This window comes from Kogia breviceps, chromosome 9 (assembly GCF_026419965.1).
Source record: "Kogia breviceps isolate mKogBre1 chromosome 9, mKogBre1 haplotype 1, whole genome shotgun sequence".
NCBI lineage: Eukaryota > Metazoa > Chordata > Mammalia > Artiodactyla > Physeteridae > Kogia > Kogia breviceps.
The window spans coordinates 1425031-1444810 of record NC_081318.1 but is presented as its reverse complement, the minus strand read 5'-3'; the positions used below and the strand labels follow the sequence as shown (position 1 = coordinate 1444810).

Sequence of the window (19780 nt, the reverse complement as noted above, 5' to 3'; positions counted from 1 at the left end):
GAGTCCCGTTTAGGAGAGACCTAGTCTTCCTGTACATGTAGACTCTCAGGCCCTCTGTTTGAGATACTGCGTTGCTTACGGTTGAGCACTAGGCATTTCCCATGTGTTTCTCATGATTAGTGTGGCAGTGATCTCTTGCCCAGTCCGTTCTTGTAGGTGCTCTAGGTGACTTCCATTTTCAGGCTCTCAGGGTTTACACACAGGAAGAGAATCTGCGCCATGGCTACTGCATGTATGAAGTAACAGGGTGGCCCGACGGCGGTGTGTTCAGTGCGATCTGAGTGGACGTAGGGTTGGGGATTTTCTGCTTTGGCAGCGATTTAGTTGATGTTTCTCAGTATCCAAATCAACCCGCTTATAACGTCCATTTATAGTAGTGTGTTATTTTTTCATCTTAATTTTTCACACGACCGACTTTTTTCCACTCCTGTTTTCCAAAAAAAACCCAAAAGGAGTAGCTCAAAACCTGTTAAGAGACATTCTGAGCTTCGCTTGGTGTTTATCAGAGTATAAAACCCTCTGACTTCAGACTCCGCAGACGAAAGGAGAGGAGACTTGAAGAACCAGAGCTGGTGGGAAGGATTGAGGCCTGAGGGGTGCTGCCCAGACTGCAGCGCTGCAAGGAGTGTGATGTGGTGGGAAGAGGACGTGGGCCTGCGGGCCTGCAGGTAGACGCAAGCCTCCTTGACAGGCGCCTTCCCAGAGAGGGAGGGGAAACCGTTTCTAAGACGCCGAAGACTGGCTCTGCCGTGGAGGATGCACTGTCCCCGACGTGGAGCGCGCACACAGGTGGCCCTCGGAGCGCGGTGATTGGAAAAGGTAATGAGGAGGGATCACACTGATGGGAATTCGGACGATCCCTGCATTTGTTTATTATTGAAGGATGCTGTTACTCCGTAGGATGGGGTTTGACGGTAGAAAAGCTCCGACCATTACAGGCCTAGCAGGAAATGCTGTCTGGGAGGCATTTCTCCTGACTTGTACCCTCTAGTTGGACAGCCAGAACCAAGCTCTGAAACCGAAAGCCTCTTCCCGAGGGCGAGAGTGAGTTCACTGCGTGCGTGTCCCATCTGCGCGGGCTCGGCTCCTGCACGGGCACCCAGCCGGCCGAGGAGGGGAGAGGAGGGGCGCGGGCGCAGCGCAGGCAGGCGGGGCTGCGGAGGGAGGGGCGCCGCCGGGCCTGGGGGCTTGTGAGCCGGTCGTCGTGTCCTCCTCCAGGGTCGAGGAGGCGGCGGGCGAGGAGCTGGAGCCCCTCCAGTGAGGCGGCCCCCGGGGGCCCGAGGGGTGTGAGGTGAGGACGCGGCCGAGCTCGAGGCCCCGCTCCTGCCCCCCGGGCTGTGCGGTGAGCGGGGGGCCGACTCCCTGCCCACGGCGTGTCTGGAATAAAGACTCCCTGCTGCTGGTGCCTGGCGGCCGTCGTGGAGGCGAGTGGAGACGCATGGTGGGGCCTGGGACGCCCTGCAGGCCATCCTCCACGGGGAAGCCGTGTCACAGCCCGAGGCAGCGCCGGTGCTGGTGTCTGAGTGGCGGGAACAGCAGACCCCGAGGTTGGAGCCTGAGACCGGGTGAGGCCTGGCTGGGTCCCTCCCCAGGCCTCTTCCAGCTTCTGGTGGCCTCAGATGGTCCTTTCTGTGTCTTCACATCATGTTCCCTCTGCGTGTCCAAGTGTCCCTTTTTATAGGGACACTAGTGACATGGGATCAGGGCCACCTGAGAGAGCTCCTTGTAACTGGATCGTCTGCAGAGGCCCTGCTTCCCGCGTGAGGTCACGGTCACTGGCCTGGGGGTTAGGAAGGCCGCCTCGATGGGGCCCCGTTCACTCTGTAATGTGTGAAGACTTGTCCTGCGGTTTAGGAAGAGCACATTTTGAAAGGGGAAGCCTTTGAAGTTAGACACACCGAGAGAAGCCGGATGTGGGAGAGGCAGGGCCCGGAGGGTGACCCCCCCGGGTGGGCCTGAGACCCGGCGGCCAGCGTGCCCCCGTCCCCGTGGGCCCCGGCTCCACGGCACGGAGTAAGGCCTCAGGGCCACACCAGGCAGCGTGTGAAGCGTCCTGCTGAAGGAGGTAAAAGAAAAACACTTGTCATGAGACTTAAAGTGACTACAAAGCCCCTGTTGAGCCCCTGGCCCCCCACGCTGGGGGAGGGGTGCTGTGGCCAGGAGGCCAGGAGGGTGGCTCTGTCCGCGTCTGGGAAGTCTCCCTTTGGAGCGGGGAGCAGGCATTTGAAGACAGTTGGGTGAGGGCGGGTGCCGTGCTGGGGGGGCTCTGACCCAGCCCCCGCCCCAGCCCCAGTGGTGGGGGGGAAGGGTGTCCTGAAAAGGTCACTCTCGGTGGTTTTCTGGGCCACGAGAGCAGCAGCGGTGAGGTTCGGATCGTCTTCCCCCGGGGAAGCCAGCACCTGTCACGAGTTGATCTTGAGGGTTTATGGAGCTCCTGGGGCCTCCCAGGGCAGAGCTGCCCGCGTCCGTGTAGGGCTTGCTCACCTTCTCTTCCTCCTGGAGCTGTGATCCCCCGGCCTCAGGTGCGGGGTGAGGGCAGAGTGCTAGGCGGGTGGCTCCCTAGTGGTTTGAGAGGGGACGGGTGGCACCAAGAGAGAGGAGGCACCCTGGCGAGACGGGCCACACACTGACCCTCACAGACTCCTTCTGGGAGGGACAGAGAGTCTCAGGGAACCCCAGACCTCTGCTGGCATCTGAAATAGGACGATTTGCGTCCAGTGTGTGTATTTGGGATCCTCGGCTTGGACAGATTTTTGTAATCATTAGAAAATACAGTGCTCCTACCAGACCTGCGATGTAACTAGAAATTGCATTTTGTAACAAAACAGTCGTATGCAAAGTTGCAAGTACGATGTTCCTTTGGCGTATATTTATTATCTGCTTAACTGCCTAGTGCCAGGCACCACCCAGATGCTGCTTCAGCCACGGAGAAGTGGCCCAAACCCGTCCTCCCCAGGGCTCCAACCTTGTATCACGCTATGGCTGTGTTTCTGATTTGTTCCCGTTTCTATTTCAGATTCTTTTCAAAAACATTTTAAAATGTTGGCGTGAAAGGAGTGTTTTGGTTTTTGTTTGTGGTGTTGGGATTAGCTGGGAGATGAGCACGTTGAAATCTGTCTGCTCCTCTCGGCCTTTGAATTTCAAGTGTTGCCCCTGTCCTAAGGGTTGCTGTAGTTGAGCTTTGAAACTGTAGTACAGTGTGATTTTCCTTTGTTTGAAATGCCCAGGATGCTTTTTCGAGTTTATGGTGTTACCCTTTTTTGTGCAGTTTCTTGTGAGTGCCTGGGGACTTGATGGTGTGCAGCCATAAGGAAGGGACCGGCTGCTGCCCGGAGTCACCAGTGCAGGCCTCTCCCTTGCTTGGGTTTTGTGTTCACTGAAATGTTTCCTTCGGGCGGAGGGAAGCGTGCTCATAATCATGGCACTTGGCTTTGCTTCTGTGGGCGTTTGGTGTGGACTTCAGTATTTGGCTTGAGTTGGTTTCAGCCAGTCATTGTGGTGTGGTTACTGTTCTGTCAGAGACTGAATTTTGGTAAAATTTTAAGAAAATGTATGGCTCTAAACGTCTTTGCACTTAGTTTTTTCCTTAAGTCTTCCTCTGTGTATGTATGCTTGTAAACATTTGTCCCGTTTTGCACTAAACACCATTCAGTGCAGTGTATTTTTTGTTGTAAGTTTGACAGCGTTACTTAGGGTGTTGATCAGTTTCGTGTTTTGCAAATATCACCTTCACTGATTGCGTTTAGTACTTCTGAGGGAAGAGCAGGATCTTACCAAGTTGTAGAGGTGTGTTTGATCCAGGATGCCAATGGCACTGAAAAGAAAGAGTTAAATCATAGGATAGGCATGTGTCTGTTTCCTGTAATGTTTGTATCTCACAGCACAGCATTGTTACGGGGTAAAGACCATTCTAAAATGACCAAGGATACAGAATTTAGAAAGTCTTTTAGGAATGTATTTAGGTTGTCCACAGAGACAGATCCAACAGGGTGTGTATCTCTGTATCTCTCTCTGAAGAAATTTAGTATAAGGAATTGGCTCATTTGATTATGAAGATGGGCTCTTTCAAAATATGCAGAGCTGATGTCCCAGTTTGACTCCATCAGGCTAGAAGTGCCTCAGTGTTCCGGTTCAGAAGCCATCAGGCAGGAGAGTTCTCTTGTGTTTGGGGGAGGGGGGGAGGGTTGGCCTGTTGGTCTTTTCAGCCCTTTAGCTGATGGGATGGGGCCCGCGCACATGGGCGAGGCCAGGCTGCTCTACTCGGCCTACTGATGTGAACGGTCATGTCACCCGAGAACACCCTCGGAGACGCCCCCAATAGCGGGATGCTGTGGCCCCTTCAGGTTGACACACGGAAGCTGTCCACTCCTTCCCAGATCGGCACCCACACTCGTTATCTCCTTAAACCATGTTTAATCTCCAAAGAGAGACAATAGCAAGATCATAATCGTGCCTAACGCGACGGCTGATGGCGGTCCGGCATGTAATCCGAATGCGCTAACCTTTCTCCCAAATGGGAGGTGAGGTCCTTGAACTTACCTTTCTCCTTGATGTCCCATAGCTGAAAACACTGTGATAACAAAGCCTGCACTTGATGTGATGTGATGTGATAAGGGGGTAAAAGGGGCAAGAAAACAAAGCTGTGCTTAGTACTTATGAATAACGTGTATGCACAAAGTGTTTTCATAACGAAATTAGGAAATATACCCGGCGGTTCCAACCCTTGTTTCTATAGGAGGGCCTGTGGTCGTAGCTGCTGTTTGTAGCTACTTCCTCCTTCCACCTGGTCCATATCCCCTTTGCCCATCAGGCACCTCGGCCGGCTGTGTGGTTCTGTATCCCTGGGGGAGTGAAAGTAAAAAAGTACTTGGTAGAATATTTGGTTGTGTTGACATGTCTTATTAAAACTTACTTCTGAAGTAAATGGCAGTATTTGCCCCTTTTAACCTCAAAAATAATAATATAACACACTCAACGTAAGAAATTGGAAAACGTAAATGAGATAAAAGTGGGGAGGGGGAATCAACCTTTGTCTTACCACCAATTGAAAGTCCACTGTCAACATTTTTCAGGTATTATAGTTGGGATGTGTGTGCGTATATACATATGTTCTCTTCTGCCTTTTTCTAAAGCGTAAACTTGATGACCATTCAAATACTTGCATTTAACATGCTCTCCATTCATTTACTCTTTTGGAAAATTAGGTTAAGTTTCAGTTTTCACTATAAATGCTTTGGACTCCTTTAGTAGAGTAAGTTATTTCCATGTTTGATGAGTTGATTTCCCTGAAGTAGAATTTAATTGCTGGATTGAAGGGTCTTTAAAAATTGTGTCTAGCTTGGGGGCTGAAGGTCATAAAAGCTCCTGACCCACACTCCCCAGCCAGCAGCACCGGTGATGGGAGGCTCTGAGTAAGGGTGGCCTGATCTCACAGTGGCACCTGTTAGCAACACATCACTCCGATCATGACATTTTCTTTTTAATATGTTTTTTGGTGTCACCATGACTGTTACAGATGAGACTTTTCATTTTTAGGGTTAACTGTAATATCTGAAATTACACGTTAAAATATGGTGACTACTTGAATTGTAGAAAGTCATATTTAGGCTGTATAATAGAAAAATATGCAAGATAAGAGATTTAAAAAATAAAAGAACACAAAAGTACATGAAAATGTAATTGAAAAGCTGGCTGGCCTTATTCTTGCAACATGCTACTCAACCGTCTTTTGAAGTCGCTTCTGAAGAAGGTGATTTTATAATTATGGAAGGCTTAATTTAGCTTCATGTAAACAAATTAAAACACTCTGTTTAGTGGTGGTGTCACATGGACACTGGTTTAAGTTGGTCTCAAAAGCCTTGTGAACAGCCTTTAAAGATTTAGTTGCTGTATGAACCTTATTTTGTAACATAACTGTTACAGCAGTAATAAAAGGAACATTGCAGAAGGACGCAAACAACATGATTCAGTGTAAAATAAAACTTTAGAGCGTGCAGAACAACACGTCATTTAAGAATTCATATATGGGTAGTGAAAATCTAAAGCTGGTCCTGTAGACTCTTCTTAACGGCTACTGCTTGAGAGAGAAAATTACTGCGCTGTGAGTTTAGACTGTACTTGTTACATTACGTTTGTGTGTCTTAACATGGGTGGTTGTAACATAAGAATGTTAATTATCTGCCATCTTGTAGATCGGATGTATAGAGAATGTGTCATTGCAGGTGTGTAGGCCATGATAATAAGGTAAAAAAGGTGACTTAGTAAATAGAATGCTTGTATTTTATTTGAACAGGATGAAGTCTGAAGAAATTTACAAAACGTCTCCAGCTCTAGATAAAGTTTATGGTTCATTTTTCTATTTACACTTCTAAATATGGTAATAATGGGACCGTAAGCCCTGTTCTCACAAGGTAGCCGGTAAATGAATTTCTTAAAATTGTGTTTGAAAATGGTGGCGTTTACTGTGGAACGTGGGAATTAAGCGTAAGACCAGCAGGCCCTGGGGCTTTCTTATTCCCGGCAGCAGCCCTTGCCCAGCACTGCCCGGGGCTCGGGGCCCCTTTGGGGCGGTGGACCTGGTCTCTGTGTGCACATGTTCCTTCCTCCTCCCTCGAGCGCTTCCTTCTTTCTGGGTCTCTCAGCAGGCCGCCAGGGACCAGGTTTTCTAAACGTTTGCTTCTTCAGGCCTTTCTTCGTGTACTTTGCATAGCTCTCTTATTTAAGAGAGGCCTTGTAGGTTTCTTTCTTTCTTTTGCTTTTTAAAAACACTATTTATTTTTGGCCGCGTTGGGTCTTGGTTGCTGAGCGCAGGCTTTCTGTAGCTGCGGCGAGCGGGGGCTGCCTTCGTTGCGGAGCGCGGGCCCTAGGCGCGTGTGGCCGTGTCGTCTGGCCACCCGTTTCCTCGCCCCGTTCCGAGTATTCCTTCAGCTGCCTTGGCCTCGCCGGGCCCTTGGTCAGTCCTTGGGGTCTGTGAGCAACAGCGCACGTAACCTCTCACACATCCTTCCAGGTCACTGCCAGTTACCCTGGGGCTGTGGTACGCTGCTCCGGTCACATTTGCCTGTAAACATGACTGCACCATGAATCTCAATTTCTGCTTGGTTTCCTGCTCACTGTGTGTTCACTTTTCTATTTACTTTTATTTCTTTCATTTCACTACTCAAATGCGTTAACTTCCTGCTTTGGTCACTCTCGCCTTGTCTTAAAAATATGCCGTGCTGATTCTGTAGTTTGTGTGTCATGGGCTGCTTTTTTCTTTCCCCGACATGCATTTCTAGCTTACTCATCCATCAGGAGTCCTTGTTTTTGTTTCTTAAAGAATGTCCGTTTCCTCGAAAAAAACGTATAGTGCTGATTAATTTCATAGAACCTCAGTGATTTTTTTTTTTTTTTTGTGGTATGCGGGCCTCTCACTGCCGTGGCCTCTCCCGTCGCGGAGCACAGGCTCCGGACGTGCAGGCCCAGCAGCCATGGCTCACGGGCCCAGCTGCTCCGCGGCACGTGGGATCCTCCCGGACCAGGGCATGAACCTGCGTCCCCTGCATCGGCAGGCGGACTCTCAACCACTGCGCCACCAGGGAAGCCCTCAGTGAATTTTTTTAAAAGTTTGTATAATTCATGTTTTCAGTAGGTGCTCACTGATTGATAATAACAACCACAAAAAGCCCCTAAACGGTCAAGGCTAATCTTATTTTTATTTCCAGGAGCATTGTGGTATGTCCAGTAGTAATACGATGCCTAGTCACGTTAGTAATTGTCTATTCAAGTGTAATGTAATGTTTGCCGATTAACATTTATTCAGGTTTGACTTCAGCTAATCCTTTCTAAAATTTTTTTGAGATGTCAGGCTTACAGAAAAGTAAAAGGGATTCCTTAGCACTTGGCCCAGAATCACCAGCTGTTAAATTTTGCCTCACTTTGCTACAGCGTCCTCTTGCGTTATAAGTAAAAATACGTTAGAAAAATCCATTTTTGTTTTTATTCCTGAATGACTTTGGAGGAGGCAACCCAGACTCCTTGCAGTACGACTACTGAGGGGTGAAATCATCCGAACCTTTTTAAAATGGTGTCAGCTGGGACAGTGTCTACCAGAACTTCCAGTAAAAAGCGGTGTTAAAACAGCTCTCTGTCCAAGTCTATAGTGCAGATTAATGACCTTGAGTTTTATATTTATATGTATAGTGTTGTGGGGTTTTTTTTGTTTGTTTGTTGTAAATCCCCGACGTATTCTAGCTTTAATTACATTAAACAAGTAAGTAAAACTGCTGGTTAGATGGACTTTTGGCTGCTCTGTAGATAGGCTTCATTGTTGTAATTTCTTGGTAAGTTTTTTGTTCTTAATGGAACAGTGTATCATAAGGCATTAACCCTATTGAAGCTCTCCTGTGAAAAAGCAAAATTGAATCAAGATTTCACAAAGCACTTTTGTTTGTTTTTAGAAGACCCGTTTGAGGAATTCTTTGGGAATCGAAGGGGCCCCCGCGGAAGCCGGAACCGAGGCACGGGGTCGTTTTTCTCCGCCTTCAGTGGATTTCCCTCTTTTGGAGGGGGATTTTCTTCTTTTGATACAGGTACTAAATGTCTGATCAGACATCAGTGCAGTGCTCTTCTAGTTGGGGCACTTTGCAGTATGTGTATACCTTTTGGTAGAACAGCTTAGTAGATTTGCCAGTATTTTTTATGTGTAAAAATCTGTGCTTAGTAACCTACATTTTTTTCCTGATCTTCCCAAGAATGTTATACTTGAAAACCTACTTCTGATCTTAACTGTTAAAGGTGGCCAGCATTTAATGAAATTGCTGTTTAAAAGGAGTAAGGTGTTTTGAGATAAATAACTGCGAAATAACCCACTTAGAACAATCTCACTAAGTCCTTTTTTATCTAACCTCAGCAGTTAAAGAAATTCCACTCTCTTGGGAGAGTCCAAGGTGGGGTCAGGAGGTGGGGCTTTAATGAGGTCTGTGTGACCGGAGCCCAGCTGAGTCCCCGGGTGAGGCGTGGTCACTTGTGTTCGCCCGGCCACACGGAGCTTAGCCGCCAGCTGCAGTCACGTGCGCACGGCCTGATGCAACCCTGTGTTTCACCTGAAGAATTGTAATCCTAGCTTTTCTTTGAAGCTCACCCAGTTCCTCTCAACAGAGGAGCTGCTGTGTTCTGGCGCTCATTGTTGTTTAAATGCTCTGGTGAGAGCTGGCTGTGCTCCTTGTACAGGCCACCCCACACAGGGCCACCTGCGAGGGCTCTTCTCCTCAAATGCCGACGGGACTTGATTACACAGGGCAGTGTCGGTGCGCTTCCGTCCAGCAGATCCTTTCGTTAGACGTGTAATGTGCTCAGGTGTAAGGGAGAATAAAATAGAGCTGGTTAAAAATATCACAGCAGTACTTCGTTTAAGAAATGTGTGTGGAACACAGTCCTTACCTTTAAGGAGCCTCAGGGAGAGTTGTTAGGGAGTGTGCGACGTGTGCTGTGATGTGGACCTTTTGGAGTGGGACAGGTAGGTAAGTTCTTTCAACAAGCAAGCCGTCTCAGCATCGAAGTTGGCTTTGCTTTGGTGTGGCTGTGGAAGTCGGTGTCCGTAGTTGATCACCATGTAATTGAGAATTAGTCCGTGAACTGCAGACCCATGCTTTTCCAGATAATTCTTTGTGGTATTCTTTCTAAAATTATTTCAGCTTTTTAATAATCCAGATTTTAATTCCCTGTGATCACAGTTACAAGGAGCAAGTCAGGAGCAAGTTGGGTTTGCCCATCTGTGGTGGGAAATTGGCTGCAATCCTGTGAGGTGCACGGCACCAGGTAGCCTCCCCTTCAGTAGGGTGAAGTGCAGGGAAGCCCAGCAGAGCCCTTTGTCAAGGGGGAGGGGGGTTCCTCCTGCCCTGTGGCTCTGATGAAAACGTGTGCGTTAAGTGAACAATGGACGTACTAGTCTCTAATCTCTCTTTCCTGTTTTCGTACAGGATTCACTTCCTTTGGTTCACTAGGTCACGGGGGCCTCACTTCATTCTCTTCCACGGCATTTGGTGGCAGTGGGATAGGCAACTACAAATCTGTATCAACTTCTACTAAAGTGGTTAATGGCAGAAAAATCACTACAAAGAGGTACAGTGATCTCTCTAGTTCATATTTCTAAGGAGTAGATGTGGTGTTTCACTGGTGCCACGTTTTCTTTGCACACCCTCCAGTGTGTGACATACGGGTTGTGTGTAAGTCTCTCTGGTACCATGAGCATCCTAATCTCCGATGTGGAGCTTTTCCTTCTGAAGTTCCGTTCGGCGTTATATGTTAGACGCCACCTTTATCTAGAGCCGCGTTCACGGGTAGTAGCGTGTTGGACCGGAAAAACGGAAGCCATCCACAGTGAAGCCGTGGCCGCTCTGACTGCAAGTGCCTGTGCCCGGTTCACTGTCACATTTTAAGAAACGTCTGTCCTCAGCAGCTTGGCTTCAGCCACAAAATGAGTAGTTGCACGTGTATCTGTGGCAAGTCCTGTAGAAATACGAATTTATATTCACATATATGTTTACGTATTTGATAACAAGATTTTAAAGTGCCTCTTATTCCCCCCCTCCAGGATTGTCGAGAATGGTCAAGAGAGAGTGGAAGTCGAAGAAGACGGCCAGCTGAAGTCCTTGATGATAAATGGTAAGGAGCAGCTGCTGCGCTTGGATAACAAGTAGCTCGCCGCACGTGCGCAGCAGAGCGTTCCCTCTGGCGCGCGCCATGGGAGGATTGACAGGAACATTTTTTTGAAGATTTCACATGAACTCGACTTTCAGTGTAACTGTACTTAATCTAAAGTATTTATACACAGCTCATCGGAGCCCTACTTGTCATAGACTTTTGAGTTTATTGTTGGGACCACATAATAGGACCTTTTTTTTTTTTTTTTTTTTTTTTTTTTTGTCTTTAAAATTGTTGTAAATCTCTGTATGCACTTTGCTTTTTTATTAAACGTAATCCAAGGTGGCCGTGACTCTTCCGTACACTAACACCAGCACGGACCTGCTTTTCCATTGTGTTTGAAACATGAGCCAAGTAGTGTCAGCCTGCTGTGAAGTTAACATCGCCAGGGCGAATCTTCCACAAAAGTAATTTCAGTTTTTTTCAGTATTTAGTAGTGAAAGATATTAATGCATTAATGGTAATACATTTCTGGTTTAATATAAATTGAGGATGTTTTCTAGTTGTGCATGATGCTGGCAACTTAGTAAGTTTTGACAATTGTTTAAATATGTAACGTGTTAAGCTTAGGTTTAAAAAGTTAAGCTGGTAAACCGGGTCTTTGTCATTTGCTTAAAAAAAAAAAGAAAATAAATGCAAATGTGTTTGGTGCATTCTTTCCTGAGTGGGGCGAGGCCTCCTGTGTGTGTGTGTGTGTGTGTGTGTGTGTGTGTGTGTGTGTGTGTGAGAGACTTGGTGCCTGGGCTCCCAGAGTCCTTTCCTGCTGTGTCTGGTCACTAAGGCCGATGCTGGACTTCAGTCACGTGTGTTCTTTGGTGTATTTGGAGTGCGTATGAAAATTTTCCTATCAGTGTTGAATAATGATTAGCAATTTATTGAACATTTCTTTGGTGAGGGAGGAAACGGCTGTCCAGTTTTCCATTCTTCAGAATATGTTGTAGGTCTCTAGGTTATGTTTGATGCCAGCTCATTTAAAGATAATGTGCGTAGTAAAGTCATGGAACAATACAGGTGTGGGCAAAGATAAAGATGTTTCTTTCGTTTTCCAATCACGATAACCACTGATAACTAGACTTCCAGCCAGAGGAATATTAGACAAGAGTTGGATTGTATTTATACTGCCCCGCTCGAGTTTGTTTCGGGACTAAGCAGTGTGAAACTGCTAGAAGGAGGGGTTAAAAAAGACATTGCAAACTTGAATGTAGGTGTTGGAAGACAGCTGGACCAAGGAAGACAAGGAGAGGGCCTTCCGTGGGCCTCTGCCGCCTGAGCTCGCGGGGCCTGTGGAGAAGGAGGTGTGTGCACACCGCCCGCTGCGAAACCGCATGGTAGAATCTGCTTTCACAAACTGAAACCCTAGTGCCAGGAAGTGTGCTTTCGTTGTGGCTGCCTGGAGAGGTGGTTTCTCTGTTGCTCAGTGAGAAGCTCACGGGAACAGCTGCCAGTTCCCTGGCTTGGAGATTGTATTTTTCATTGACGGGTGGGACGAACCATTCGGTAGAACAGGCTCGGTGGCCCCTCAGGACACCAGGTGATTGAAGAGAAGCCTCGTCCAGCCCGCAGTTGTTGGTGTCCCCGGAAGCGAGCGTTTTACTGGAACCCTGGCTTTACACGTCTGAACGTCCTGGGACGGCCGGGTCTAGCGCAGCCCCGGTTGTGAGCAGGTCGCTCCACTTGAGGGCGCAGGTGGAAGTTGAACCTCTTCTGGTGACAGGTTCTTGAGGGGAGCATCACAGTCACACATTCACCAGTCCCGCTTGTGGAAATTGCCATTATTCTGTACGTGTCCTGATAGGAATGTTAATTAACTAGGAGAGAGAACTTGTTGCTGTCGGGTCTTGTTCCCTGAGTATTTGGAAGCAGTCAGGTTGGTTTCTGCAGCCTTGAGGCCAGTGTGCTGTGAAACAGCGGTGAATGGTTAGGTGAGTGTTGTTTCCAGCACTGGTAGCATCACCCACATCCGGAGTGACTTGGAACAAGAGCGTTTAATTTACGTTACAGGTCTGGTCATTTGTCAGTCCCTATACTTTCTGATTAAAAAAAAAAAAAAAAAAAATCTCCCTGTAGCCCTGAATGCCTTTGCAGCGAGAGACTGAGCCCCCCAGAAACTGCCGGTGCCCACTGTGTGGGCGAGCCCACCGCCGGGGCTCTCGCCTCCTGTGTGCGCTCGTTTCCCCCATGCTCGGGGGGTTATTGTAACAGTCGCTCAGGATGGAGGTCTTCTGTTTAGTTCCCCGGAGCACAGTCTCGAGGGGGTAGCAGTGTGCTGTGCTTTTCTCACTTAATGCTCTGTTTTCTTGTTCCCTGTAGTTTGCACCTCCGTTGCTTTGATCTAGTTCAGTGATGGCTGGTTGCCTCATTCCTGTCTTTTCGGTTCAGGTTCCAAAGGTTCCAGGTGTGCTTTTAGCGGCCCAGTTACTGCTTCTTTGTGATACAGATGATACCACTGGTCACACCTGCCCCGGTAGCTCATCTTGCTTCCTCTTGAGGGTCCACAAAGGGCACATTGTAGAAGTTTGCGGAGATAGCTTTATTTTTTTATTTTTTTATTTTTTGCGGTACACGGGCCTCTCACCGTTGTGGCCTCTCCCGTTGCGGGGCACAGGCTCTGGACACGCAGGCTCAGCGGCCACGGCTCACGGGCCCAGCCGCTCCGCGGCACGTGGGATCCTCCCGGAATGGGACCCGAACCCGTGTCCCCTGCATCGGCAGGCAGGCTCGCAACCACTGCGCCACCAGGGAAGCCCTTGCAGAGATAGCTTTAGATTTACCTGAAGTTACTCTTGTAACTTGTGTATCTGGCCTGCTGGAGTCTTCAGTACAGATGTGGGGAAGCTCCAGGGACATTATTTGTGGGACAGCATCTTCCCAGTCAGTTTTCACTTTGTTTATTGTCTCCTAAAACCTCACCATTCCCGCTTGGTTACCCACTAGCTGTCGTCAGCCTCTTCAGGGACCGCTCCTGTTCCTCCTTTCAGCACTACATAATCACATGAAAATATTTTTATTTTTAGAGAATCCAGCAGTAATTTGTAATTCATTTAATTGTCTCTGCTATTGCTTCTCAGTGGTCAGCCATCCGCAAGTTCAGTAATGGGATAATTATTACTATTTCAGGAGGTTTTCAAGCACAAAATTGTGGAGTGAGTTTGAGCACTTGATATGAACTATATGACCCAGTGGCTTTTTTTTTTTTTTTTTAAATGAGGTACGAGATTCTGCCTCCCTTTGAGTTATTTTCAAGGTGATTGGTACTTTCACAGTGGGTGGTTTAATGCTGCAAGTCTGGAAACATTTGCTTAAATAATTAGATTCTTCCTCAGTCACTGTTTCTTGCGTCCTTCAAGTCAGTCTAAGGCTTTTGCTTTTAGAGCTGGTCACATGGATGACTTTTGATTTTTGTCTCAGCACCTTTGAATCTGCTATTCCTTGCAATTCTGATGAATTGGGTTAATTAGATGGAGATTTAGTACTGAGTATGACTAGTAGTTGAAATGGGATAAAACAGCTTTTTTTCTTTTTTTTTTTTTTTGGTGACTAAATAGTTATTTCATGTTGCTACTTGAAAAGGTCAGAGGAGGGAAGGTTACAACAGCTGTTGCTCTGTCAATCAGAAATCTAGAAATCATGGTGGTCATGGGTTTCCAAAGACTAGACCCGGCCGGGACTTTGGAGAGAGTGTTGTTTGTTAGAAGTGGAATTGGGCCTCAGAAGACCCGGCACTTGCTCTTTGCTCGGGTGAATCTTTGCTCCTTGCTTTGTGCGCTCTGTAAGTTGTTCTTACCAAACCGCGTACAAAGGCATTAACTGAGGTTTTGGACCCGGCTGGGTTCTGCACTTTGTGGAGGGCCATGGCTATTTCTCCTTTTCCCTCCGACCCCAGCATTCAGGGGACAAAGACTCCTCTTCTGCAGTCCAGCCGCCATGGGAACGCAGACCCCACGAGGGCAGGGCTTGCCCGTTTTCTTGCTGCTTCTCCCTGGCCCGCCGTGCTGGCAGCATTCCCTAAGCATCTGCTGTATGAGTCACGCCGCGGCGCCCCTTCCCACTGTGCCGCTGGAGCGCTGCCCTGGGAGCCTGGGAGCGCCGTACCTCCCAGTCTGAGTGTACTGAGAACCCCCAGGTCTGGTTTGGGAGGGCGGGGTGTGCATCTTGGTTCGGTTTATGACGTTGCTTGGCTCTTCGGACCGCTGAGTAGTCCGTGGCGGTGGTAAGTTCCGCAGTCTGGTGAGCACAGCCGCTTTTGTGACTTGTCCTCTTCTATCCCAGTAGCATCGATTTGCTTCTTGAAAGGAACGCAGAGCACAGCAGCATCGCGCTGTTCTCCCCACCCCTTCCCTTGTCCTGTCCCGGTCCCCAGAGGTATTCAAGGCATCGGCAGGACATCACGAGAACGGGACTTTCTTACCTGGAGCACGTCCCAGGGCTCTAGGACCCAGAGCTGGGCACGCTGTGGCAGAAGCAGCGTCGCGTCCTTTCTCCCGTTGTCTCGTAGAGAAGACCGCATTTCCTTGCCGTGGGGTGCGGAGGGTCCTCTGCCCTCGCGGAGCTCCACTCAGCTGCAGGGCAGCGTGGCACCCCCTGCGGGCAATGCTGCAGGCAGTGAGGCCGGGAGGGAGCAGTGGCCTCTTGGAGGCCTTCCTGGAAGTAGCGGTCAGACTTCGGTCCTTCCAGGGGCCGTCCCGACGTTCTGGTGGTCACCCCTCCACCCCAGGTGGGCGCAGCAGGCGGGCAGGCGGGCACAGCGTGACCACAGTCTTAAGAGACTAATATGAGGCTTGTTCCCCTAATTTTTTTCAATAATTGAGATTTATTGGTTGTTTTGAGGATCAGTACACAGGACATGCCAGGTTGCACACAGTTCTTAATGTATGTACGTACCCAAAATCTAAAAAGTCATGTAGATGTTCTTCTTGAAACAGGGATGCCGGTGACTTTTCAGCTTAAATTCTGGAGGTAGCATTTCCTTAAGAGGATGTCAAGTACCAGTATCTTCAAACGTGGACAAGCTGTTACACCCCGAGTCCCGCTGTTGCACAGTTTACTACCATACGCACTGTACCTGCATACGTACACGTATTAGCCAACTCACTAGGGAACCTGGTTGGGCGACCACCAGCACAGGTGTCCGAGGGCACTGAGTTCTGACCGGGGCGGCCGGCGTCAGGCCGAAGCCAGTGGGGAATAGACGTCATTTAAGATACTCAAGACACGTTGAAGTGTGTGGGTGGGTTGTAGCCAGTTGCTGTGACACGCCGTGTACCGCAGTGTATGAAGACCACCCCCAGCATCTCTGGAGTGTTAGCTGACACCCATTCAGAAACCACTCTTTTCTGGTTATACCAAAAAAAATACCGCCAAACGATTTCCCGTCTTCAAGTCGTTTATACTTAAAAATGGGATGACGTGGGATTTCCTCCTAATTAAAAATGTTTCTGAGCTCCTAGGAATATCTTGCATTTACCCAAGAGGTGATAAATACACCCCTGTGATTGCACCAGGGGGAGGATGGGGACCACCCAGGGGCGTGGCCGTGCCCCCCTCCCAGCCCAGCGCAGCCAGAGCCCCTTTGTCCCCTGGGCTTTGCACAACTTCCTCTCCCTCTGGTTTGCATTTGCTTTGAGGGAAGAGTTACCCTTTCCTGCTGCCATCTCTCCACTTCAGGGGAACATTTTCCCCTCCGCCGCCCCTCGGTCAGCGGCAGTGAGGAGGTGCCCGGAGCCTTCACCCAGCCGGGCTGCCGGGCTGCGCTTGCTGCTGTTGGCCCCGAGCCGAGGCCGAGGGCTCTCCCCTGACACACAGGCGCGCTGGAGGTGAGGCCAGGCCTCTGGTAGCACGGGATCCGGGACCGGACGGGCAGGCCAGGCAGTCTCCGCGCGTGACGTCTGTGCTTCCCCTTCCCGCGGGCCGCCTGAGGGGACCGTGCGCAGTCGGCCCCTTGCTGTGTGTTTGAGGGGTGCGGCGGAAGGGTCCTGTGGAGGCCTGGAACTGGCTGCTGGCCGCCCGCCGGGCAGGGTCTGGGGCCCAGCTGCTTCAGGAACGGCTGTGGTCCCGTGCGCCTGGCTGGGGCAGCCGTCGAGCCCGTGGTCCGTGCTCGGGGCCGCTGGCGCCCGTCGCAGCTCTGGCCTGAGAGTCTTGTGCAGCCTGGGCAGCCTCGGCGCTCCTTTGTTCCCGTGATTGTTGAGGTGTTGGCGTGGCGTGGCGTGCGTGTCCTTGGAGGAGGAGTCCTGCTGAATCGGGTGCCTAGAAGAAGTTGAATAGTCGGGTGGAGAAATGTGTGCATTTGAAGCTCGTAGTCATAAATTGCTTTCCACAAAGAGTATGTGCCTACCAACGTCCTTGTCCGTACCGTCTGTTAGCAAGTGTGAAAATTCATTTTTCTGGTTGCTGATGAGGTGGAGCCTCTTGGTTGTTGTTGGTGGGTACCCCTGTTTCTCTGCAGTTGTTCCCTGATTTCACAGGCCCCTGTTACATCACTGTTTTATGAGTCCTTTGCCTGCTCCGTTAAAGTGATTTTCCTTTTCAGTTGTCACGTGTTCATTTGACGTACTGTGTGGTTTTGGGGTGGCCTTTTGTTTAATGTCCTACATGTTCCACAACTAAAAAATTTTCATATTTCTTTCATGTACTTTCACTTGTATGTCTGTTTGCCTCTTTAATTTACTTGGAACGTTTGTATGTGTTAAAAACTCCCAGCTTTCTCCCAGGTTTCCCGCCAGCGTTAGTATCTGCTAAATCCCATGCAGCGCGTGGCTGTCCAGGACCTGGGCTCTCTCGTCCTTTGGGTCTTCTTTTCGGCCGGGGTTGTGCTCTGTCACGCGGTGCCCGCTGCTGGAGTGCTTTGATGAAGCAACTGCGAGTTCATGGCCACTTAGTCTACATAATATGCTTTTAAAATAAGTCTTTAACGGATGTCAACATTGAGGAGAAACTAGAATCACTTGAGATTTTTATGTGGATTAAACTGTGTCTTTAGGAAAATAAGATTTTGTGAATATAAGACCCTACCAAAATTAGAATGTTTATCCTTTTTGATGATTAATTTCAGTTATTGCTTATTACGACAGCCTTTGGTCTTTTTTTTTTTTTTTTTTTTTTTTTGGCTGCATTGGGTCTTCGTTGCTGCGCGCGGGCTTTTCTCTGGTTGCGGCAAGCGGGGGCTGCTCTTCATTGCGGTGCGTGGACTGCTCACTGCAGTGGCCTCTCTTGTTGCAGAGCACGGGCTCTAGGTGCGAGGTCTTCAGTAACTGTGGCGCACGGGCTCAGCCGCTCCGCGGCACGTGGGATCTTCCCGGACCGGGGCTTGAGCCCGCGTCCCCTGCATCGACAGGCGGATTCCTAACCACTGCGCCACCGGGGAAGCCCCTTCGGTCATCTCGACGGAAGTCGTGCTTCAGCCGCACGGTCCAGTCCCTGCAGCCTGAGTGAGGACTGAGCAGGAAAGCCTGGTGGCTCACCCCTCAGGGCCGGCCTGTGTCCCGCGGGTGCTCAGGGCATCAGAGCGTCACTTTGTCCTTTATGGAGCGGGTGGTAGGAGTGCCCCCGACGGCACACAGCCCTCGCCCCTGCTTCCTCTCCATAGGCCCTGACCCTTACCCTGCTGCCCTCGGGGCGTATTTCAGCCACGCGAGCACGTGGCCCCAGAGACGGTGGTCTCCGCCAGAGGAGCGCGGGCCTGGGGCTGGGCGGCTCCTGAGCAGAGTGACGGGCCGGCGTCGGGAGGCCGGGGCGGAGGCTGGCTGTGCCTCTGCCTCCCTGGGTTTCCATGTCGCGATTGTTCTCGAAGCGTATAGCCCCCGGGGGGGTGTGGTGGTGAGATCCGAGCTCCAGGCGCCGTCGGCCAGAGCTGTGACACCCCTACTTTCCGGAGCCCGGCCACGCCCTCCATCCCGGGGCGCTGTGGTGCCTCAGGAGCTCCCCTCTGGGGAGCAGGTTGCTGCCCTGCCCTGCCCTGCAGCTGTCCCCACAGACGAACGAGTGAGGGATGTCTTAACCCACCGGGAGAGGCGGGTGGGCGCGCGCGGGGCTGGCGCATGCCTCAGGGCAGGTGAAGGGGCTCCACCCTCTGTGGTGTTAACACGGAGGACGCCCCACGCCGTGGTGCTGGTGGGGAGCCCAACCCCACCGGCCTTTCACGGGAGCTTTTGACCCTTTGGTGTGGATTCTGTGCAGGACGTAAGTTCAGAGGGGCTTGGACAGGAGAGTTCCTGCTGTTGTCTCCTTGACCTTTACCCTCGGTCTGTGTTCCTCCCGTGTGCGCACAGCTGGTGCCGCCCACCTCCTGCCAGAGCCTGGGGCCCTCCTGGCTCGGCCCCCCTTCACGTGACCTCCTTCTCGGTCCGTCCGATGGTCTGTCTAATGCGTCGTCACCGGGTTGCCTGCCCGCAATCTGGCAGCGAAAATTAAGTTGCTCCCTGCTTAGAATCGCCTGCGAGGGGCTTTCAGACTTGGCCGCGTGCCCGCTCTTCCTGCCTCCCGTCCCATCCTTGACGCCTGCCCTGCCGCACTCAAGTCACGTCGTGGTCTCCGCCGCCTCCCGAGGTTTCACCGCGCGCTTCCGTGCCTTGCTTTCCTCCCCACCCCGGGAGCGGCACGCCGCCTCTCCCTCGCCTCTGCCCCTGCTTTTGACTCTGCGGCCTCCGGCCGTTGATCTGCGTGGGCCTCGTCGTGTCCTGGTTTTCCGTTTGCGTGTGTCCAGCACCGGGTCCCCGAGAGCAAGGCAGCATCACACGTGCCAGGCCCTTATCAGGCCCTAAATATTTGAATCCTCTCTTGGGCCAGTGATGCATTTTTGGGTGTCTGAGTCATCTACATTTGTGTCAGTGGTTATGCATGACAGGAAGGAGTGTGGGATTAACCCCTGCCCCGACCCCTCACGGGAAGAAAACAGCAGCCGCAACCGAGGCCTGTTGGATTGTACGTATTTGGAAACAAGTGTTTCTGTTTTTATATGAGGAAGTTTGCTTTCATTTGCATGCTATCAGCCACATTCCTACTGCGCATTCGGACTCCATTTGGGGAAAGAAGTGGAGCGTTTGGGTTGGTGGCTGTGCACGTGGGACGGCTGCTGGAACATTCCCCTCATAGTTCTTCGGTG

General features: G+C 50.4%; 1 protein-coding gene across 14 annotated transcripts in view; it reads left to right on the top strand.

Annotated features, from left to right (window-relative positions):
- Nucleotides 1-19780, top strand: part of DNAJB6 (DnaJ heat shock protein family (Hsp40) member B6) — a 72451-nt gene that overhangs the window by 25185 nt on the left and 27486 nt on the right. For 12 of the 14 annotated variants that reach the window (XR_010842020.1, XM_059074672.2, XM_067041735.1 and 9 more), the window contains 3 exons: nt 8439-8570; nt 9960-10101; nt 10574-10644. The exons of 1 other annotated variant lie outside the window; for it this stretch is intronic. Coding sequence is in view for 12 of the 13 variants with exons in the window: in XM_059074672.2 (XP_058930655.1) it covers nt 8439-8570; nt 9960-10101; nt 10574-10644 (345 nt within the window). In the remaining variant the exon portion in view is untranslated. Of the gene's footprint in view, nt 1-8438; nt 8571-9959; nt 10102-10573; nt 11324-19780 lie in introns of those variants that run through there. One more of the 14 variants, XM_067041740.1, reaches the window with a different exon arrangement.